Below are 19790 nucleotides of genomic sequence, written 5' to 3' on the forward strand. Positions count from 1 at the left end.
TATCTCCGGATCCAAAGCTCCAAACAATTTTTGGCTGACAGTTATGAGTTTGTACTGAATAGCCCTTTTCATTTCTGTAAAAAAAATCCAAATCCATTTTTTTCAAGATTTTCGGAAAAAATCCTGGACTATAAAAATGTACATATAAATATTTCTTCCAAATCCATCAAACGAGACATCATAAGAAAGGTCTCTTTAAACTCTATTAATATGTGAAAACCACAATTTCATTAGACGTCTGGTTGCCGAAATTTTGCAATAAAAATATATTTTGGTCCATTTTTAACCGAATGACCACACAGAATGTTCGGAAGCAGATATCTCCGGATCCAAAGCTCCAAACAATTTTTTGGTTGACAGTTATGAGTTTGTAGTGAATTTCTGTTCAAATGGGTCACTTTATGTCAAATTAACGTTTTCTTAAATCCCCCATAAACGACGTCATTATTACAGAAAAGTTCTATGTTTAGGTCCTTCATAGCCTTAAAGGTTCTAATAGGTTCTAACAAATATAGGAAATACTAACAAAAGAAGTTATTCTAGGCTGGATTTTATACAATTTAAAAAATCTGAATTTTTGCGAAAATGTGCATTTTTCGGAGCCTTCCCGCTTTCGTTTTTTTCCATTGACGACTCAAAATAGGCGATCAGATTTGGTCCTAGAGACCACTAAGCATAAGTTATGAGCAGTAAGTAGTGAATTGAAAAAGAATAAGTAAATTCAGATGAGTTCTTAAGACTCCCTAAATGTCGGTTTCCGTGAAAAACGAGCATTCTTCAGTGGCTTTCCGATTTTTATTTTTCCATTGTGCAATAAAAAAAAGTATCAGAATAATGTTCAGAACACCACAGTGCATAAACCATGAGTTGTGATCTGAAAGAAAATTCCAAAAACGCTCCACTCTACTGTTCACCATGATCCGAAGATATGTAGGTAACTGCTTCCAAAAGTTAGAAATAAAAATATGTAGGTATTATGATTGCAAATAACATTTTTCCCATCGTCTAAAAAATTAATAAATACCTACAAAATTAAACAAACCAATTTCAAAAAGAAAATTATATTTAATATTAAATGTTCACAAATTATATTAAAAACAAAACAATGTACGTAACATATCTACCATCGAGCCTCAACAAATGTATTAAATAATTGAGGTCCAGCAGTAACCCCATCGATTGGCTCATCACTTGGTATCGGTTCACCTTTTGGTATTTTAAATGTGAAACTCTGCAAAAGTGTTGTCACAAAAAAGAAGATATTTTGTTTGCCCAACATTTCACCCATACACCGATGTCGGCCATAGCCAAAAGCTGAAAAATCGGGCACCTTAAATTTCCCATCAATAAAATACCGATCGGGCCAAAATCTGTGCGGATCTGGAAAGTCTTTCGAGTTCATAAGCATACCACGAAAGCAAGCAACTACCATTGTATCCTTAAATAAATTAAAAAATCAGCAAAATATCACAAAATATACAAAACAAATTACCTTAGGGACATTGTATCCACAAAGCCTTGTGTCTTTCAAAGCTCGATGTGGAACACCAAATGTGTGACCCATGAAAAACCTTAAAGCTTCATAGACGATTGCTTCACAATATGGCAGGCTTTAAATCAAATAGGCACTCAGTATTTATTAGACTCTTTTTAAAAAGTTTTCAAACTTACTTTGGTTTATCTTCCCAACAAGGCTGCCTTTCACGTCCCACAACAGAATCCAGTTCAGCTTGAGCTTTTTCCTGAATCTCTGGATGCTTTGCCATGTGAAGAAAAGCAAATCCCAAGCTTTTATTTGTTGTTTCTGATCCAGCCAAAAAAAGATCTAAGCACACCGATAGCAATTGTTCGTCCGAAAAGGACTCTGGATGTCCTGGTTTGTCGATTACTTGCAAATATGCATCCATAAGATCTCTCGGTGGATCATCAAGATTGATTGTTTGACGATGTTCTTCAACTTCTTTTCGAAGAAAGGCATAGAATCTGTGATGTGATTCGACAAAACCATTAAATCCTGAAAAATCTGGAGCTACGTATCTCATGAATGGAAATTGGCTAAACATAGAACCGATCATGTCTACGTTTTTAAGAAGTTCGTAGAACATATTCAAAAGTGCCATAACATCGTCACTTTCACGATCGTATCGTTTGCTAGCCATTAATCGCCATAAACTGTTTAGAACAAACACAGGAAATAGATCTTGCATGTAAATAATGGCACTTTTGCCTCCTTCTTTGTTGATCCTTTTTCGAATATCATCTGCAAGATATTGAGCTTCTTCTTGGATATAAACAATGATATCCCGACGAGAGAATCCAAAGTCTTTAAGATGACGAATTATAAATCGACGTTGTTCAACCCAAAAGTCCTCATCGGCCAGGAGTATCCCTTTTTTCGAATTAAATGTTCGAGTACGATAAAATATTCCTTGTGGACGCCCATCTAGATCCTCATTGAAACCCATTTCTTGAATAGCATTTTTGTAATAAGCTACAACAACTTGATCTTTGCCAATTTTTAATCCATAAACACCATAGGGATTCACAAAAGTTTTTACCAATTCATCAATTACTCTACAAAACAAGCCAGTTTTGATGCGAAGCTGTGAGAGTTGAAGTGCACATCCAACTATTGGATACCATCGAGGTCCAGGTGGAAAATTGTCTGGTTTCTTACAATCCCAAAGTAAGAAAATAAGTATGAGAATAAAGAAGAATATCACTGTGTAGAACATTGTGTTGAAACCTAGATGAAAAAAATCGAAAGTAACAAATTTTAAATTTAATTAAAATCTTAAAATATCAATTAATTAAATTCATAAATTAACTTTTCTAAATGAGCGCTTTAGTTATCACAGTTTCCGCTTGTAGGTAAACCAAACTTTCATTAGCACCAAAGTAGATGAAAATAATACTGATGGAGGTATGGGCAATCATATTTAATGGTTAAAAAAAAAATATTTCTTAGTTTTTTTTTTAATATGAAGTGTAGAGTGCATGTCTAATTGAATTTTTTTCTTAAACACGTTTTAAGCCAGGTTTTCTAAAACACCCCAAATCCCCCCTCTCCCTTGAGATTTTTCTTATTTTGCAATGGTCTTTATATCTATTGACTAAATTAAAAAGGACACCAAATTTGCGCTTTTTTAATGATGACCGGTTGCAAAAATGGAATGAAAATAATAAGCCATAGAAATTTAATACCTTTGCTGCAATATTTAAAGATTACTAGGCCTAAAACAGTTAAATTGAGATATTGGACTTCAAATTTCATAAAATTCTAAATATAACTGTATTAAATTAAAGCAAAAATGAGAAAATTACTAAGAACAACGGGAAAAGTGCATGCAACTCAATAAACGATAGCTAAACCTTATTTTACCATTAACCCTCTACTGCATACGAAGCCAAATATGGTTCTGTCTGTTTGTATGCACTTTTCTCTTATCTGTCACAAAAAAATGGTAAAGATTAAATACAATTCTCTTCTTTGTGTTCCTGAGAATCCATAAAAATAGTTTTTTCGTTGTCCGACCCAAAATAAAGGTGTATTTTATGATCACAGGTGAGTCGATCAGTCGTGTGCAATGAAATCGAAAGTGTAGAATATATTCATACTTTAAGTGTTAATTACTGCGTTTGTTTGGAAAGTAAAGTGGAATTAAAAATTTATTTTTGATCGATTGTCTAATTGTGTATGCTATGAACCAATTTTTATTGTAAAAAAAATTATTGGCCTGGTCTTGGGAGGGTAAAAATTACGGAAGCCATATTTGGCTTCGTATGCATTAAGGGGTTGTAAATCTACACAATTTGTTAAATTTTTTTGTTGGAAAATTTTGTTTCTTTACATTTTTATTTTGCTTGGAAGCTTTTAGATTAGATTAGAAAAATTTTATTTAGCTAAGTTCGCTATTATTAGAATTTTATACATTTATATATACATTAAAGTTTTTAATTTAAATTTAATAATTATTTTTACAATATATTATAACATTTTTCTTAAATTTTGTAATATTTGTTTCATTTTTTACATAATTAGCTATGTTTTACTTCAGAAATGGAACCCCTTCGCTTTTAGAGACATTTTTCTCATGTTAACCCCATTTTCAGCGACCACAAACATTTTAGGGGGAGGGGGGCTCACCTATAATATTTTTCAATCATTTTATTACTTTTTAGTTTTTGTAAGATCTGGGAGTGGGTGAAAATGTTGGAGCAAGACTTACTTCGACAGTGGAAAGAATGTGAACAAGAAAAATTATATATGGGACAAAAACAAATTGCTTTTCTCGGTTCATTGTCTTAAAATGAGCAAAATTTGAATTAAATTTAACCTTTTGTAATGCAATGTATTTATTTTACTTTATTTTGTTTTTAAATGATAAATATTTGTCTTTTGATATTTTTAATTGTATTCTTTACATAATCTGAATAAATAAAATTAGTAAAATTTCTTACCCCTTAATGCATACGAAGCCAAATTTGGCTTATAAACAAATTTTTTAAACAAATTAATTTAAACAAATTTTTTTAATGAAAACCGTTTTGAAACAACCCAATGAGCCCATGTAAAGCATTTTTTAATTTTTTCGTCCGCTAATATTAATTCATGCAGTAGAGGGTTAATGTTGTTAAGTGAGTTAAATGTTGAAGGTGAGATAAAATCTATGGTCTAAGAGAAATGCGCAAAGGTAGACCATCTAAAAATTCTAAGAACTGCAGCAGGCGAATCGTACGAAAAAATTAACCAATTTTGCAACATAGAACAGAAGAGACAATCTAAGCTATAAAAATGACTGGTCGTTGCTCAAACTCACCTCAAAAAACCAGATAATACTTTAAGTAAAACTAAACTAACATTGTACAACTTAGACGTTGGTGTTTCTCTTGCTCTTCTGCAATTCTGTTGTTAAGGGTGTATGTAGTCCGTTTCCCACAAAGACTGTTTTACAAGTTTCTATAAACCACAAACACATAAAGCTGACCTATTGAATGAAATTGGTTATATGTTGGAAAATCAACCTCCAGTTAATTTTTTTACAGAAGCAACCAAGGAATCAAGGAATGTGCTCTATATCTGAAATATTAAGGTGGAGTCCCAAAAAAAAAGTTCTCTACTCAACTCTTTTATTCCGAGAAATGCTGGCCCACTGGTGGTTTATTGATGTTCTTTTAAAGTTTCAGTCATTAAAACAGGAGCTTGGCAGATTCCTCGCAAGAGGCAGTGTTTCTTAAAATAAAAGTCTTGGTGGTAGAGGGTGGATTTGAACTAAGAACATCTAGCTTGACAGTTGTCTGCACTAATACCTAATAACCATTGCAGAACGTGGTACTATATTCATAAGAAGCCGTGCATTTTATTATTTTTTTTTTTTTAGTTAAGACTTACATACATTTACGAGCTGCACTTGTTTCTTAATAAGTCTTATGCACAAACATGATCTTAAGCTCTTTTCACAATTTTCAGTACATTTTCTTGGGATTGTATTTCTAGAAAATGAGATAGAACTCAAGAAAATGTACTGATAAGTGAGAAGAAAGCTTAAGCTCATTTTTCGCACATTTTCAAACTAATATTAAATTAAGAACCCTCTCGCACGCAACTACAGATTTTCTATCGGCCGATAGCTTAGTCGGGTTGGGCTCCTAGTGTGCGCACAGGCAATGCGACTAAAAAGTCGGCTGGGTAAGAAATATTTTAGTTTGAAGGCAATTGTGTAGCAAAACAAACTATTTTTTCGATCAAACAAACTTTTTGATCGGCCGATACTCTTAATCGTTGTAGTGTGCGCACCTGCGCACTTTCATACATTTTCGTACTGATTAAGAGACCGACTTAACTGTCGGCCGGAAAGATTTTAATAGTAGGTATGTGGGGGCTCTAAAAAAGATCTACATAAATATTTTCGATAAAAATTTTTTTTTTGAAAAATCAATTTTTTGAAAACGGAACAGTGATCAAATAATTATAATTTCTTTAAAATAGCATTTTTTTTTTGAAAATGTTTTCTATTATTACTAATAGAATACTATCTATTTTTTTTTTAATGCCTTTAACAATTTTAAAAAAATACCTACCCGAGAGGAACAAATTTAATTTTTACTTTATCTCTGTGTCCTGTCAACATTATGCGATTTTTTCAAAATCCCATCAAAGTTTTCGAAATAAGCGCTAACATCGAATGAGAGAAAGACAATCATGCACAAAAAAAAAGTTTTTTTTATAATGGTTATATTTCAAGAACAGAGGCTAATATAATTTTTCTGATTGCGTATTTGAGTTCAGCAACCAAAAACCTTTAGAAAAGTTGACTTAAACTTTAGATTAAGTTTAGTTTCTCTTTGGCTTTAACTGAAACTTAAGATATCTCGAGATATCGGGAAAATTTAAACAGTTTTTGAAAGAAGAATATCTGTTCTTATAATAACCGTTACAAATTTGTTTATAGGTAATGAATTTACCCACATAAAAACAGAACCTCGAAAACATCTTGGTTCTTGTCCCAACTAACAATTTTGCTTCTATTTACAAACGAAAAGATATTTAAATATGTATAGATTTTGCTCCGAACTGATTTCAATCTAGTTTTTGTATCGGATTTTAAATAAATCTTTGAACTAAAGAAATTTTAGTCACACATTTTTTTTTTAATTAAAACTAATTTTGATATGAATTTGTATCACTTTCATAACACTAATTCAAAGTTCCTTTTTAAACTGAACTTACACAATAAAGAGCAACAGAAGTATTCAAATAATCCACATAACTTCCGGGTTCGTTAAAATTATCAAAAAGTCCTTTGCATACACAAATAAAACTTATTGGTCACAATTTATTTCACAACACACTAACTTCTTTTCCAACAGAAAATTGCATAACAAATCGTCTAACAAGTAACAACAACTACTCTTTGTCACAAAGAAATTCACTTTCACTTCTTTGGATTTCAATTGGGATGCAATTTCAGATGAAGGAGACTGCAGATTATTATGAACAAATGGGCCTAGCTTAATGGCTAACACAACACAAACTAAAATTGCAGCCTTACGCGGGTTCGGCTTTTATATTAATGCAACGCGAATCTCTAAGATGAATCAAATGTGCATCTTTCATTATGGTAGGGGTTGTTGGACAGGAAACCACAAGAGACTTGTTTCAAAACAACAACATCTTGTTCGCCGGCTGACCACTTGTTTGTTGATGCTGATGGTTGGTTCAAGATTTGATAATAAATTGTTTTATAGAGCAGTTATTGCACTGTGTTGTGGAAGGGTGAAAAAGTGCAATAAATTGATGAACATAAAACACAACCTGTTCATCGAAAAAATAGGTGAAGACGAAAGATTGTAAATAGAGTTATTTTAGTGTGTTCATTTGTGCACAATTTCTTATCTCAATTCAAAAATTTGTCGTAGAAGGTGGATAGCCGAGTATTATGACGTTGTGAGTGATTGTGTCGCGCGAAGAAAATTCAACGTGACAAGGTGAAAAATTGGGAAAATCTCAGTATGTATACAATCCGAAGGAAGTGCTTAGAAAATCGCAGATGATATCTATCTAATATTTCTAATAAACCCAATATAATACAGTCAAATAAGGTGAAAAAAGGGGTAAACCTCGGAATGAATGCTAATAGACGTTTTTTTTGCTCAATACCTTCGTTTTGGCATTCTATAACATACCTCAAAAGTCAAGAAAAATCTCATGTCCGCAAGTCGCGATTTAAGGCTCAAACCGCGAAATTTAGATTTTCGAAATAAGCAATAAAAGACAATGGTATTTTATGCACATATGATACATGATTTCGAGGTATTTTTTATTGCTGATTCCAAAAAATTTAAAATCAAGGCAATCTGACGTCTCTGTTTTTGTTACCTGTTTTTCATCTGTCAACCCATATTATTATAACAGTTGCTAACTTACTATCGAATAACCCTTAAAAGTTATGGTAGAGGGACCAAATTTTGCATGAAGGTTTTCATATCCATTATCATTAAGAATCAAGACAATGCAAATAAAAAAAAAACATTCATATCTATGAAAAATTGGTATTTTTTGAGAAAAGGGGAAATTTTGGGATATGCACTAAAAAACATCTTGGTACAATTTTGGATTGGAATAAGTGCTAAAAGGCTAATTTTTTTGTTTCTATCTTTGTTTGGATATTCTATAACTTATGTCAAAAATCTAAAAAAATCTCATGTCCGCAAGTCCTAATTTTTCAGGTTAAACTAAGTTAGGTGCCGATTTTAAAAAAATAATACGAAAACTTTAGATTTTTATATGTATACCAACATAAGCGACAAGTCAATCTCTGACCATACCTGAAAAGTAATGCACCTTATTCATGTTGATCTGACACAAATATCTTAAGTGTTGTTTTTCATTTTTTTTAAATCTGCACTTTATCTATCTTCAAACAATGAAAATTAGGACTTGCAGACATGAGATTTTTATTTTTATTATTATTATATTTTTATTATTATTATAAATAAATAAATATATAAATAAAAAAATAATAAATTTTGAAAAATGTGAAAGAAATTTTTTTGATTTTTGTGAAAGATAGTTGATTTTAGAGACATTTAAAAGTGATAAAGTTACAGAACAGGGGTACAGTTATCTATGGTTGTTATGCCCAGGGAAAGGATTTTTCGGACTTAAAAAATTCAGAAAAGGCAAATAAAAATCAAATAAAAGGCAAAAAAGACATTTAATTAAATAAAAAGAAAAAAGAGCTTCATATTTAAAACCTATAGTGCATACATTTTTTTTTTGGTCACACGTGAACGTTCCTGGATTCTTCTTGGTAAAAAAAAATGGAGAGTTAAGCTTCACGACCGCGACGTGAAGTAGTTCACGTGCAAAACGTACGGGAATCTCTTTCACTCGTGAATTTACTCCTCCTCCCCCTAAATATGTTTTTCGAACAAAATTAATTTTAAAATTGAAAAAAAAAAAAAATATTTGTTCAACTACATTTTTAGTCCCTGATTAAAGTTGATAACAGAAGTGAATGTTCAATAATTCATTTTCGTTGATATTCTTTAAAAAGATAAACAAACACTTGTCCAATCGGTGTCTTTTGAAAAAAAAAAGATTTAAAAATAAAAGTAAATACGTATGAAGGTACATTTATAGTCTTTCAAAACTACCTGATTTTCGTAAGCTTTCGAAAATTTGGGTTTTAAGTTCGAACAAAATTCAAAAATGGTGAAAAAATAAGAAATTTAATTCCTGTACTTTCTTTTTCTAATGTGTTCAAGCAAATTTGTTTTCTTAAGATTATGTTACGGCCATATTTTAAAGCGAAATAATGTCATCTGAAGTGAACGAAATTTCAAGCTATTATGGTATATAGAAATTAAGATTTTTTTTCGATTTAAAAAAGCAATTTACTTTAAAAAGTCATAAAAAAGAAATAAAATTGCCAAAAAAATTTCTATGGAAAATTATTTATCGCCAATATTACTGTCATTTAAGGAAAAATCGATCTTAAAAATGGTTTTTTTTTTTAAACTTTTCTCAATATTTTCTAAAACAAAAGTATAGATTTTACACATAATCTTAAATAATAGGTTTTAATCTAAATAACTGCACTCCTCCAAACTTTTCAAATATCAAAAATTGTTTCGTTAACTTCTTTGATTTAAAAATAGGCTATTTTTTCAAATTAAATTCGTCAAAAATCCAAAAATTAACTTTTTGCTCAAAAAACATTTAAAATAGATAGAAAACATAACAAAGTAATTTTTAACAAAATTTTATTAAAATCCAACCATTTTTGTAAAAGATAAAAATCAAAAATCACAAAATTGTATTTTTGCATTTTTTTTTCAATATTTTTGATGATATTTCAAATGATTTGAGTAAAAGCTGTAGACACTTTTACTACCTACAACTTTTGCATTTAACTTTTTATCGATAGAGGAGGCCTACTTTGAACAGAAATCGTAAAAACCACGATTTTTTACACCCACCCCACTTTTTCGCCCATCCACCCCCTTTCTCCCAATTTGTTTGTGGGCAATTTAATTTTCCCCTTTCATATACCATTTTTCCTTAACTTCTTCACCACCCTTATGCTGCTAATAATTTTTTCAACTTTTGCCCTCTAAAAACCGGATTGGCACTGTTCTATTTGTTTTTTGGGATTAATGTTTTTTTTTTTTGCAAATTAATCAAATAAAATTCAATAAAACCTGTTTTTTTTTTTTTGAAGGTTTTGAATGAACAAAAAAATCTTGTGTGTTCATATAGGTTGTAGTTATAGTTATTTCACGGGGATCAACCCAACCAACAGATCATATTTTGACTTTTGTACTTTTTCAAAAATTGGCCAAAGTAGTTTAGCCTTTTGTTTAACTTTTTTTATAATTGAACAAATTACCCTACGTTAAAAACCTCATTAAATACTTTTTAATTTTCAAATAAAATTCTAAACAAAAAGAATACACCCTATACAAAATCGAAACAACTTGAATTAAAATAACAGCCGCTGTACACAATATCAACATCAATCCATTCCATTCCCTCAAGCAACCATCTTTGTTTTGTTTCATTTCCTCCCCATCCCTATTATCGTCTCTCGTCCCATAAACCATCATATTCCACTCTCTAGCAGCTGCGTTTTGTATGTTTCAACAATTTCCCATTCCAAATAAAAAAAAAACACCAACGAAAGAAAGCCCCCATTTGTTGTGCGAATGAGAAAAGACGCCGCCATCCAACCAAACACAAAAAAACACACAAGAAAAAAGAAGAAACAAAATTCTCTAAACCAAACCAAATACCGAAAAAAAAACACACCACCGCTAGCAGCAGCCAGACAGCCAGTCGAAAAATGGAAGTGGTCCAAGAAGTAGTTGTCTCGTGTATCTTCGTTTAAAAAAGTAAAGGATTTCTCTCGTTGCGCGCTTACCTATAACAAAAAGAAGAAAGAAAAAATAAAATCAAAAAAAAATTGTAAGAACAATTATAAATTTAATAAATAAAACTAATTTTTTTTTTTGTTTGTTATAAATAAATCCGATGCAATTGTCACAACAAATAGGAGGAATTTTTTTTTATTTGTATGTGTTCCGAGTCGAATTGGAATTGAGTGGAATTTGGTGAAAAAAAAGAGTGTTTATAACGGAAAGTTAGCAAAAAAAAGTACCGCAAATACATAAATAGGGTGTGCGGCGAAAATTTATAGAAAAAAAGTTTTCTATTCTTTCCAAAATATACAAAATTTTCCCAAATTTATGCCAATTTTGTTGGGGGGGAAAAGTGCGTGTGTGCAAGCAAGATAACGGTAAAGTGAATTAGTGGGAAAAGTCCTTAATTTAGATGCAAAAATAAATCCTTTTTTTTTTACGATTTTCCAATCGTCATTTTTTGTTGCTTTCTTTTATTTGTGTCTCCTTTCGCCGCATATTTTTGGATAGAAAATTAACACAATCAGTCGCCGTTCGACGATCTGTTTGGAAGCTGGAATAAAATCTCCTCGCTCCTGGAGAAAAAGGGTGGATTCTCTGGATTAAAAAACTTGTTTTTCTTCTCACACATATAAAAAAGGACTTTTTGTCTTCGTCGTCGTCACTCGTCGGTGTCGTCCTTGTTGTCGGCGCGGATCTTTTCCATAATCAGGATTCAGGATTATTCTCTCGGTGGCAAAACTTTTTTGCATTTATTCATTTATTTGTTTTTGGGGTAAGCCAAAAAAAGAACATTATTTTTATTTTCAACATTTTTTACTTCATTGATTTCCCTTTATTCTTATTTTCGTCCTTTTATCTGATGTGTATTTGTCTGTTTCTTGTTGTTTTGTGGTTAAATGATGATTTTATCGTCAATTCCCATTTTCATTTAACTTTGTCGACAGAAATGCCTCCAAATAAAATATAATAAAAATACGGGTAGGGATTTTTCTTGTGTCTGGCGGCAAACACCTACCAAATCAATCCACCCACAACCGCCCACTTTTGCAGCCCAACAACCTTCATTACTCTTTTTTCTTATTAACCCGCACTATCCTCTTCGCCCTTTTTTTTTTTTTGTGTCCTTGTTCCTTGCTTTTTGGTTTATTCTGTTTGTGAAATTTAAGGGAAGAAGGACCCATTTTTTCGTCGTGTTTGTTTGCCGGTTGGTATGATTGCTCTCTTTTGTCTCTGAAGTTTGAAATTCTGTTCTGTATGATTTCAAATAGAAATATAATAAAGTGTTGCCAGGTGGGAGTAATCTGAACTGAGTAGGAGTTTTTTCATTCATTCAAAGTTGTCAAGATAAATAAAAGTTTTCTTGTCTTGTTTCTTCATGTGTGTATTAATTGACTTTGAAGAGATACGCACAAATTTTCAACTCAAAATTTAATAAATTGGTATGAGATGATCAACGAAATACGAAAAATGTGAAAATCTGCTCTTAAAATGTAGGTATAGCAAACCTTCCTGGGCAAAAATTGCCTACATACTGAGACTAGACCATTTATTCATATAGGTAACAATCATTTAAGTCAAGAAGGCCTTTAATGCATTAAAAATTACAGATGTGATTGAAACAGTGCATCGTTTTCACTTATTTGTTAGTTGCTAGTTGTTATATAGTTTTAAATGGATAAAACGTTTACCTTGATTTTGGTTTGAAGTTAAAAGGATGACGATTTTTGTCCTCTTAAGGCTAATCTGCTATAGTCTGAGAACTGTAAATGTTTTCACTGTTCATTGACTAGCCGAAATGGTTTACATTTTTTTTTTTTCTGTCAGTGTTCTTTTTAATATTCTTTCATTTGCATCAGCTATTCGCACTTCTAATAGACGAGTACGATCATATTTGGGAAGCTGGTCTAAAGCGATGTCTGTCTTTAAAGGATGTGCATTGTGCACCAATGTCTGCCTTGACTTTGTCTCCTGGCAAGATCGAATCTTCTGAAATTGTAGAGTTGAACGTATTTTTTCTTTGTGATTTTCAATAATTCATGTTAAAAATGTCTCGACTGAAAAGGTAAAGTATCTTAAGTCGACTTAAGATGTTTCGCGTTTTTTTGTTGAACCCCAGTGCCATTTTAAAGGCCTACAGTGCTGTCTTATCGGCATATTTCTATCTCACCCCTTTGCTTTTTTATGCACAAAAACAATTTCATCTTATGTTCAAAAGACACATATTCAAAACCTTAAGTAGACTTAAGATTATATTGGGTTAATACTTTTTTTTATTATTGTGAAATGTTAAATTATCTTATGTTGAATTAAGATATTTTCGCGGGTGCAAGCAGAAACAAAAAGTCATCCTTAAGTTGACATAAGATAAAATATTTTAAAAAATTCCGAAAGAGTGTGAAAAGGCAAATCATCTTATGTCAACTTAAGATGTTGGAAATTAATATAAAATACAATTTATAGAAATGCCAAACTATCTTAAGTCATATTTAACGTATTTAAGTCCTTATAACGGGATAAATATTTAAAATATCTTTTTGAAATAAATTTAATAAAAAAGATCATACAATTTGACATCTAAATTTTTTATACAATTAAATCAACACTTGAAAGAATTTTTGGGAGGCAGGTTTGAAGTTTGTTTTTGCTCTCCTGAAAAATCATCGAAATATATACTTCGCGTCACTTGAATAGAAACAACAATTTTTCTTTAGAAAATAGCGATTGGCGCTTCGGTGAGGTAACTTAGTAGATTTTTGGTTTTGCATTTTCAAAGAGGAACTTTTAACAAACAATGTTGTAAAAACAAAAAACCCAAAACAGAAACCGTATGGCTACTAGTTGCGTTTTTTCGCATTACTTCACAAAAACAGTGTTTTTTTTGCGTCACTTGAATAGAAACAATGTTGTAAAAACAAAAAACCCAAAACAGAAACCGTATGGCTACTAGTTGCGTTTTTTCGCATTACTTCACAAAAAACAGTGTTTTTTTTGCGTCACTTGAATAGAAACAAGCTCTTAAATTAGATAAAAATGATTAAAAATCATAGACAACACTAATTTTAGGAAAGCAGTATTAAACTTTGACATTATTTGCACATTATAACCAATTATGGGCTACGAGCTACCAATAGGCACCACAGAAAATGCATAATTAGCAGCTAACATTGGAAATGCACTTGCACTATGCAAAATCGCGAAAGATATTGGAAAATTTGTCAAATTTGGATGAGAATATTTTTAACATATCATAAACTAGTGATTGAATAAAAAAAATAAGACAGGCGAGACCCAAATCAAGAGCAGAGAAAAAATAATTTAAAAACTAGCTGCAATTTCCTTCACTTTGCCGCTAAAATCGGTCAAAAACGTGGTGTTAGTGCGATGATAATGTGTTGGTTTGTCCCATCATGGAAGTTATAAAAAGTGCACAACATTAAAAAAGCCTCAAAATGCAAAATAACAACATTTTAATTTCTACTAAGATTACAAAAAAGTTAACTATTTTATAGTTGCATTCGAACTGAAAAGAAGTGAGGTAAAGAGTGGTTTTTCAAAGGAAAACATACCAACTCAGATGGACCACTTTAATATTAGTCCTACTTTATTGGTTTATGAAAGAATAACTTTTATCGCATCGCCACCAAAGGGCACTAAAATGTGTTATAGTAATACGCTTTGTTTTTATGATGTGTAATAGCAAAATTGAAGCTTCACGCTTCGAAAAAAGATGCAATCTTTTACAAAGAAATAATGGTAGAAGCTCTTGGGAAGTTTAGGAACGTGGAAAAACAACCGTCTTAGAGATTGCACAAGGATAGTTCCAGAAAAAACAACGCAATAGAAACAAAACAGATGCATTCCGGACGAAAACGAAAGATTATTTCACTTATTCAATTCTTAAATTGTAGAAAATGTCATTTTCTTAATTTGTAAGAAGTTACCAAACACTTTTATCACTTTCTCCAATTAGGTCCATGATTGTGTACAGTACAAGTGCATTTTCAATATTAAATTCTATTTATGCATTTTCTGTGGTGCCTAATGGTAGCTCGTAGCCCACAATTGGATATAATGTGCAAATAATGTCAAAGTTTAATACTGCTTTACTAAAATTAGTGTTGTCCATGATTTTTCATCTTTTTTATCTAATTTAAGAGCTTGTTTCTATTCAAGTGACGCAAAAAAACACTGTTTTTTGTGAAGTTATGCGAAAAAACGCAACTAGTAGCCATACGGTTTCTGTTTTGGGTTTTTTTGTTTTTACAACATTGTTTGTTAAAAGTTCCTCTTTGAAAATGCAAAACCAAAAATCTACTAAGTTACCTCACCGAAGCGCCAATCGCTATTTTCTAAAGAAAAAAATGTTGTTTCTATTCAAGTGACGCGCAGTGTACATAAAATACTTTACCTTTTCAGTCGAGATGTATATGTAAAATGAAAAACAAAATTGTTGTCATTCAAACTTTAAAATTATTATTTTATGAAAATACATACAATTTAATTAACAATTTATTTTAAAAAAATCTAATTTTGATTTCGCAACGTTCCATCTAGCAGACGGCAACTAAGCCATGTCATAATTTTTTATATTTACCAAAATTGTAAAAGCAAAATTTAATAGGAATAAAGTAATAAAAACGTCGTTTTTCAAGATTTACCTATACCGAACTGACCAAGACGTGGATTTTTAATTCCATCTTAAGATGCTAGCTTTGTATAAAGTGTTAGTTACACAGTGTTACATTAATAGTGTTTTAGTGTTAATTTGACATCTTTAAAGTCTTTTTTCCCCTCAGGCATGTTTCTATGATGCTATGTACATATTTGAAAATTTTCAGAGGTCACACTGTGTGTGCTGGTGCTAGATATGGGGGTAGTTAACGACAAAAAAAAAAACAAATCAATATAGGTTTACATACATTACATTTTCTAATTCATTTTCAATGAGCAAAAAAATGGAGCTTTTTAAAATAAAGTAGGTTGTTTTTCACTCAGATAACAAAAAATTTGGTCAGGAATTTCAAAAGCGCTCAAGCACAATTTTTTAACATTAGGTTAGGTAGAAATGGCTGTCAGGACTGACACACTTAGACCACTTATTGCTCCGTTGTGATATCATGATTTTGCAAAGAATTTCCTCACTTATTAAACCATTTGGAGATTTTAATGAAGCGGTGAAGGTTGAAGATGTCAGTATTGATTAGTTCACTAGTATCTTCTAAGAAATATTTTTCCAAGTATTTTTTACGTCTACTGGAAAGGGCCAAGCCAACTTCCTACAGAAGTGGTTAGAGACTACGCCAAGTCTTCTGGCGTGTCTATCTATGAGACAGTTAGGACACCTATTACCGAGCTGATATGCAATCTGCTTAGAGACAATTTTTGTTATGGATCTAGCCTATTTTTCAACATTGATCTTTGGTAAAACAAATTAAATCCTTTGTTGCACTCTGCAACTATGAAGATTGAAATTAGCAACATGGATAAATGATTTTTGACATCGCTTCAAATCGAAGCTATAAAGTCACAAAAGAACAATAGCTTTTTCACCGTGTCATTTTTCATTTGCCTTAATTGTAAAGAATACAAAAGAACAGAAAACATTCTTGAGTAATTAATAACGATATCTCTCCTAATTTTCAACAATAAACTCTTGAAAAAAAAGTTTATAAATGCATGTGTAAGTGCCTTTGCAGAGAAAATATGCATCCAAAGTACCTAATCACTCGACTCCCAGATTAAAAAAACAACCATGACAAACTTTTTACCCGCCAACGAACATCTGACAGCCGACTCCAAAAACGAATTCTTCGCGAACGCAAGGACTTGTGGTAACCTCTAATCCGAATTCTCATCCTGTTGCCCTTGACTCAGTGAATGCGAAAATACCCATAAAAAAAACGGGTCAGTAAATTTCTTTGAAACTTAATTTTTATATAAATATTTCCTTTTTAATGGCATACCAAAGTTGTTTTTTAGGTATATAATATAGGTAATTTTTAAAGGGTTGTTTTTGTAATTTAAAACTTTTTTTTTTGATTTTATAAAATTATGTAATTTATAAAATTAAGATTAAATTGCTCATATTAATTTTTGAAAAGCTCCAATATTTTAACTAGCTTTTACCAAAAAAACAATTCAGATCGACAAATATTCTCAAATGTTTTTTAATTTTAGAGTAGGTAGGTACTAAACTACTGAAACACTTACCACAAAGCTTTTTGAATTTCCATAGACTCGTACATTTTCTGAGGACTTTTTCACAAAAGTTTTTTTACAAGAGTTGAATTGTGGCAATTGTGTTTTTCTTTTTTGAAAAATTGGGATAAAATTACAGATAAGACATTTTCCCTATGTCTATCAACACTTTCAAATCAAATTTTAAAAAGATGAAATCACTGAACATATTTTTAAAATAAGTGTTTCTCGAAAACCTGACGTGATAGGGCAAAATAGACTTCAAATCTGGTTTCAGCGACCCGAAAAACATATGGATTCCACAAAAAAAAAGCGCAAAACACAATATAGAGTTTTACTATCCCTTTTAAAAGGTTTGAGATAGTCATCGGAAAAAAACCGTTATTTTAAAAACTGTCCATTTTTCGACTTTCTGCCCATATCGACTTTTGATCAAGGGCTTCAAGAGAACAACATACTAAAATTTCAGACAATTTTACCGAGAGCCACTTCCCATACAAAATGTGCGGGGTCCTTTGTAATGGAAAACAAATGCATTAAAAAGAAATATTTTTTACAACCATGGTTTGATATGACCTTGGTCTTGAATTTTTCTTTTTTCATACCAAAAAGCACTAAAAATAAAATCAACTAACAGATCCAACATACTTACATTATTATTATGCTAGTTTGTGTCGGTGGCAGGTATTTGCATTTCCTTTTACCCTCAAAACTCACGTAAATCATTTTATATTATACCACAAAGATGATTACCTACTAATTTCTACTGAAAATTTTGTCATTAATTGAAACCTTCCCAAAAATACTTTCCGGTCAGCTTATTAACGGTCTTTTTTTGAAAGAACCTGGTAATAACAGATTTTCTTTACTACAACAAAATCTCGCAGTTCGTTAACAAATTATTGTTAAACAAAAAAAAATTAAAACAGAGATTCAGAAGCACTTAGCTGTTATCCTAATATTCAAAGTAAAACCACACTCTTCTTTTTAAAATCCCCCAGGAATTAAATCCGTATTTAATTTCATTACACAAGATAGGACTGTCAGTGAACTAGTACCTATATTTCTAACTTTTCCTTCATTTTATAAAAAAAAATAATAAAACCAAAGTTACTATGAAAACGAATGAAAAGTCAACATTTGAAAAGCAACGACCTAGAAAACCTCAAAATACATACAACACCTGTTATATTAAAATTCTTTAGGGTGCTTCCAATTTTTCATGCCATCCTTTTTTTTTGTCTTTAAAGTTCATTCACTTATCATAATCATGATTCTCCCTGAGTTCTAAAATCTGAATGCCCATCGTGATTTTTTTTTTTAATATAAAATTATATATTCAAAAGAAAAAAGGAGGAAAAAAAATCTATTTATATACTCGACCGTATAAAATAATCATGTCCTTTTCCCCGAGTACAAGATAAAATAAAATATTGTCCATAGAGCTTCAGGGGCAACTCTACTGAATGACCGTCGACCAAGCCAGGATATCTCCCTCTTACGCAAGGCTACTCACCTTTAATTAATTTGTATATAATTAGGTTGCCCAACGTAACTTCCTCCTTCGAGCAAGGATATAAATTATTATTATGAATGTGGGGAAAAATCTCACCAACAAATGATTACCACTACAAACAGACTAGGTAAAATCGCTGCCCAAGAATGAACAAAAAAATAAAATATGGTTTCTATAAAGATAATAGAAAAATAAAAAAAGAGGGCGACAGACAGGAGAAAATAGAAAAACAACACAACAAACTTAGCATAAATCTACACACACACACACAAACAATCAAAGTCACACCGACAAAAGAGCGAGACTTTAGAGATTGTTTTGGTTTTTTTTTCTTCGATTTTTTTCGAAAACAACAACAACACCAACAACAACAAGAAAAAAGGAAAAATAAATTGACGGCCGCCCGAGTTCATTGACGTTCATTCATTCAGCTCCTAAGAATGTCGTCAGTTTTTCTGCTCTGCTATCCTCTCACTAAGTGGAAAGTGATTAGGAACCAACAACAACAACAAAGGGAAAAAAAAGGACTCAAAAGGGGGTTGCCCTTTGCTGCTGCAACCCTTTGAGATTTAATAATTTAATTTACACACAAGTCCAGCTAGATAACAGTTCTTTTTTTGCATGATTATGTTGTAATTTTTTTCCTTTAAATTCATACTTACTTTGTTTTCGTTTTTTTTTTTATGTTTGTAAAAAGGAAAATGTTGAATATTGTTGCGCACGCACACATACTTTTATGAATACACACGAATTGTAGAGGAAATTACCATTCAAGTCCAAATAAACGAACTGAAAAGCATATTTTTACTACAACAACCAACGAGAGGAACACTTTGAAAAGGGTGGCAATGGCAAAACGCAGAGAAAAGCAGGAAAATTAAACAAGAGACAGGACCATTGGACGATAGGGATCCAAATATGCAGACAGAGAGTAGAAAAAAAAAACAACAACAAAGTGGTTTTTGTGGTGTTGCCAGCATCAGTTTGTTTACTCTTTAGTAGAATACCAATGCAACAGGATATCGAATTTTCATTTTGTCCCCTAAAAGTATACTGATGACCTCTAATAGTCTGAGAAGTTGCATTGGAAAAACATAAAATCAATGTCGAAGGTATTAAAACACAATGTTTGATTAGAAAATCGTACTAC

At 31.3% G+C, this 19790-nt stretch overlaps 2 protein-coding genes across 14 annotated transcripts in view; one reads left to right on the forward strand and one right to left on the reverse strand.

Annotated features, from left to right (window-relative positions):
- Window positions 1-1045: 1045 nt before the first annotated feature.
- Window positions 1046-18873, reverse strand: LOC129921567 (probable cytochrome P450 303a1). The gene is made up of 4 exons (XM_056003469.1): window positions 18641-18873; window positions 1672-2746; window positions 1493-1610; window positions 1046-1438 (listed from the first exon to the last, which is right to left on the reverse strand). The coding sequence occupies exons 2-4, from the start codon at window positions 2733-2735 to the stop codon at window positions 1121-1123; spliced, it is 1500 nt and encodes a 499-aa protein (XP_055859444.1). The 5' UTR covers window positions 2736-2746; window positions 18641-18873; the 3' UTR covers window positions 1046-1120.
- LOC129921564 (putative uncharacterized protein DDB_G0291608) overlaps window positions 10596-19790 on the forward strand; it is a 226328-nt gene continuing 217133 nt past the window's right edge. For 4 of the 13 annotated variants that reach the window (XM_056003456.1, XM_056003458.1, XM_056003459.1 and 1 more), the window contains exon 1: window positions 10598-11698. The gene's annotated coding sequence lies outside the window, so the exon portion shown is untranslated. Of the gene's footprint in view, window positions 11699-19790 lie in introns of all 13 variants that reach the window. The other 9 variants (XM_056003462.1, XM_056003460.1, XM_056003455.1 and 6 more) reach the window with 6 other exon arrangements.

Source organism: Episyrphus balteatus, chromosome 1 (assembly GCF_945859705.1).
Source record: "Episyrphus balteatus chromosome 1, idEpiBalt1.1, whole genome shotgun sequence".
In the NCBI taxonomy this organism is placed as follows: Eukaryota; Metazoa; Arthropoda; class Insecta; order Diptera; family Syrphidae; genus Episyrphus; species Episyrphus balteatus.

Excerpts from the sequence above, each read along its gene's own strand:
- LOC129921567 (XM_056003469.1), bottom strand. The coding sequence starts at position 2,735 with ATGTTCTACACAGTGATATTCTTCTTTATTCTCATACTTATTTTCTTA. Across the intron at positions 1,611-1,671 it reads TGTTGGGAAGATAAACCAAA|CCTGCCATATTGTGAAGCAA; the intron begins GTAAGTTTGAAA and ends TTTGATTTAAAG. Across the intron at positions 1,439-1,492 it reads GTGGATACAATGTCCCTAAG|GATACAATGGTAGTTGCTTG; the intron begins GTAATTTGTTTT and ends AATTTATTTAAG.